The sequence below is a fragment of the Tigriopus californicus genome, chromosome 2 (genome assembly GCF_007210705.1).
Source record: "Tigriopus californicus strain San Diego chromosome 2, Tcal_SD_v2.1, whole genome shotgun sequence".
Lineage (NCBI taxonomy): Eukaryota > Metazoa > Arthropoda > Copepoda > Harpacticoida > Harpacticidae > Tigriopus > Tigriopus californicus.
This window is the reverse complement of record NC_081441.1, coordinates 9,987,382-9,990,001: the sequence shown is the minus strand read 5'-3', so window position 1 is coordinate 9,990,001 and position 2,620 is coordinate 9,987,382. Positions and strand designations below refer to the sequence as shown.

The 2,620-nt window shown below is 46.7% G+C and overlaps 1 protein-coding gene across 1 annotated transcript in view; it reads left to right on the top strand.

Annotated features, from left to right (window-relative positions):
- The window catches only part of LOC131893271 (uncharacterized), a 2,434-nt gene extending 327 nt beyond the window's left edge, over nucleotides 1–2,107 (top strand). Inside the window, exon 2 of the mRNA XM_059243253.1 lies at nucleotides 15–2,107. Coding sequence (XP_059099236.1) covers nucleotides 15–1,878 — 1,864 coding nt within the window. The 3' untranslated portion in view covers nucleotides 1,879–2,107. The remainder of the gene's footprint in view (nucleotides 1–14) is intronic.
- The last annotated feature ends 513 nt before the right edge of the window (nucleotides 2,108–2,620 follow it).

Below are 2,620 nucleotides of genomic sequence, written 5' to 3'. Positions count from 1 at the left end.
CGAAAACGTCCCGCCTCCCCTAGTCCCCCATCCACTATGGACAGCATTGGCCAACAGAGTTTTTATGGGCGTGGTGACGGTAAATTAGTTTCACGATCTGAAACGGCGGGGGAAATCCCGCCTATTCCCCAAGTCACTCCCGCCAAAAGGTTTAAAATCAATTCATTAAAACGTAGAGTAGCCACGGAACCACGCCCAACCGCCGGCCCGTCACGCCTCAAGCGGCCAACCAAGGCCAAACGATCCATATTTGGTCTGAATAAAGGCGTGAATCATGCCATTAAGAAACCGAAGCCCGTAAAAACCCCGGCCGTTAAAACCGAGAAATCGCCCAAACCCGAGAAAACGCCTAAACCATGTAAACCTATGTTTAAAGTAGCCCCCGGATTAACGGGCACGTTGTCTTCTTCAGTGAATTTTGTGGTCAAGAATGGCCAATATCAGTTCTTACGCCGCCGATCGCCCCGCAAAAGCCCGTCTAAAGTGTGTTACCTGAACAATGTGGCGGCCTTAGTGGGGTCACCCGTAGTTCGTCGCACTCCGCGTTTGTTTTCCCCCTCTAGTCATCAGGACTATCTCCAGCCTCATGGGCCCTCACCCGGCAAAGCCAGCCGCTTCATTCCCAGTCCCGTTCGACATAGCCCGGTCAAATTCGACAAAGAAGACGAGGACATCGCCCAAGATGTCTCGGGCATCTTGGAGAGCTTGGACGAAGCGGAGCCCGAAGATCGGAGTAGCGATTATGTCGAGTACGTGGATGAAGACGAATTGAACCAAGTGGCTTGGGACGCGGTGAATGAGATTGAAAGTCTGAATTATGAAGTGGGCATGGCCACGGGAGTGGTCAACGGTGAATTGGACACACTACGATACGACGATGAGAGTAGCAATGATACGTTGTTACGCACACCTAAGAAAAATGCCTTGGCCTCGCCCTTGAATCTAACCCCAAGACAAAGTGATCGGAAAGGTACACCTCAAAAGGATGACTTCGTCACCCCGCTGAAGAAGCCGTCCACGCCCCGACGGTCAACCAGAAACACCCCCAATAAGGAGAATGATGACCATGTGTTCTCCATTTTTGCCAAGGGGGCAAAGTCTGGTTTGAGTCCTCGGAAAGCCTGGCCAGAGTCGAAGAATGAGAAGAATCACGGCAAGTCCCGAAAAGGACTGCTTCAAGATTCGAATCAAACGGTGATTGATGCCGGACAAAAGAAGATTGGCAGTGAACAGTGTCAATCGTGCGGGTTCTTTTACACCCCTGGCCATGTCAAAGAAGAGAAGCTTCACTATGTCCATCATCAGAAGTATCTCGGAATCGTGGCTTTTCCGGGATGGAAAGTGGAGCGATGCGTTTTCGAAGACCCAATCAACGACTCCAAGATCTTATATGTGAAGACCAAGGATCCTAAACGCCATTGGGACAAAGTGAAGGCGGTTCTTGAAGTGGTCGACGAGTTCCTGGGCGTTTCTCAGAGTGGATTGCGCCAAGAATCCAGATCAGAAGCCTTACTCTATGTGCTGGGCAAACGTGTGATCGGCTTTTTGCTGGCCGAGCCCTTGTTAGAGACCGATCAGTTGTCCAAGTCATTCTTTAAACAAGATTCACGTGTGGTCCAGGATCTTCAGTTGAATGGTAGCTCAAGGAGGAAACTCTGTGGCGTCTCCCGCATTTGGGTCCATGAAGAGCATCAGAGACAAGGAATCGCCACCAAGCTCATGGATTGCCTCCGATCTCAGTATCATTTGCCCATGGTGATGCAAAAGAATATGTTGGCTCTTTCCCATACATCTGAAATGGGATCAGCCTTCGCCACCAAGTATTTTGGAAGCTCCAAATTTCTAGTTTATCGACCTGGACCGAGTGGTTCACTTTAATGCCGGATTAAAAGAAAGCAATTGTTCTATGTTTTGACTCTACCATAACGACCCAAATTAGACCTTAAGTTGTTAGTGATTACAGAAAAAAAACTCGTTTCACAAACCTTTAGTCTTATTTTTTCCATACATTTTCACAACTAATGTTTGAACTTTGCTCTGAAGACTTTTGATGCTAAGATAGCGCAAGGAGCAATTTTGGTTCTAAAATATATGAAATGAAGCATTATGAGTCGTCTATTCGTTATCACTTACAATCCATTAATTTGTTTCTAACAAGACATTAAATTTGACGGTTCTGGCTAGCCGTGTAAGGTTGGATCATGAGCTTGGATCTGTAACCTATCCAAATCTGTCTTGAAAGATGCTAGTGGATCAACGCCCACGTATTCATACGAATATTAGAGGGAAGTAATGTGGAATCATCAAAGGTATGGATGGACCTAAGACTATATATGTGGACCCAAAGTTCATGGCGTCAAGATCATTTTCTCACCATCCAAGAGTAGGTTCTTTTCCTAAGTTCTCTAAGATTTCTACCAGACTATTGAAATCTATACCATTCCTAACACAAACTAGTTCGGTATCATCGGCACAAAAGGATATCAGACATTACAACTCAGCTTGTGAGGTTGAACAGGAGAGGACCTAACATGGATCCCTGCGGGACACTCGCCTTGACATTCTTTATGTCGCCGCCAAGCGACCCTTTTCCATAACTACTTACTTTAATTGAGACATT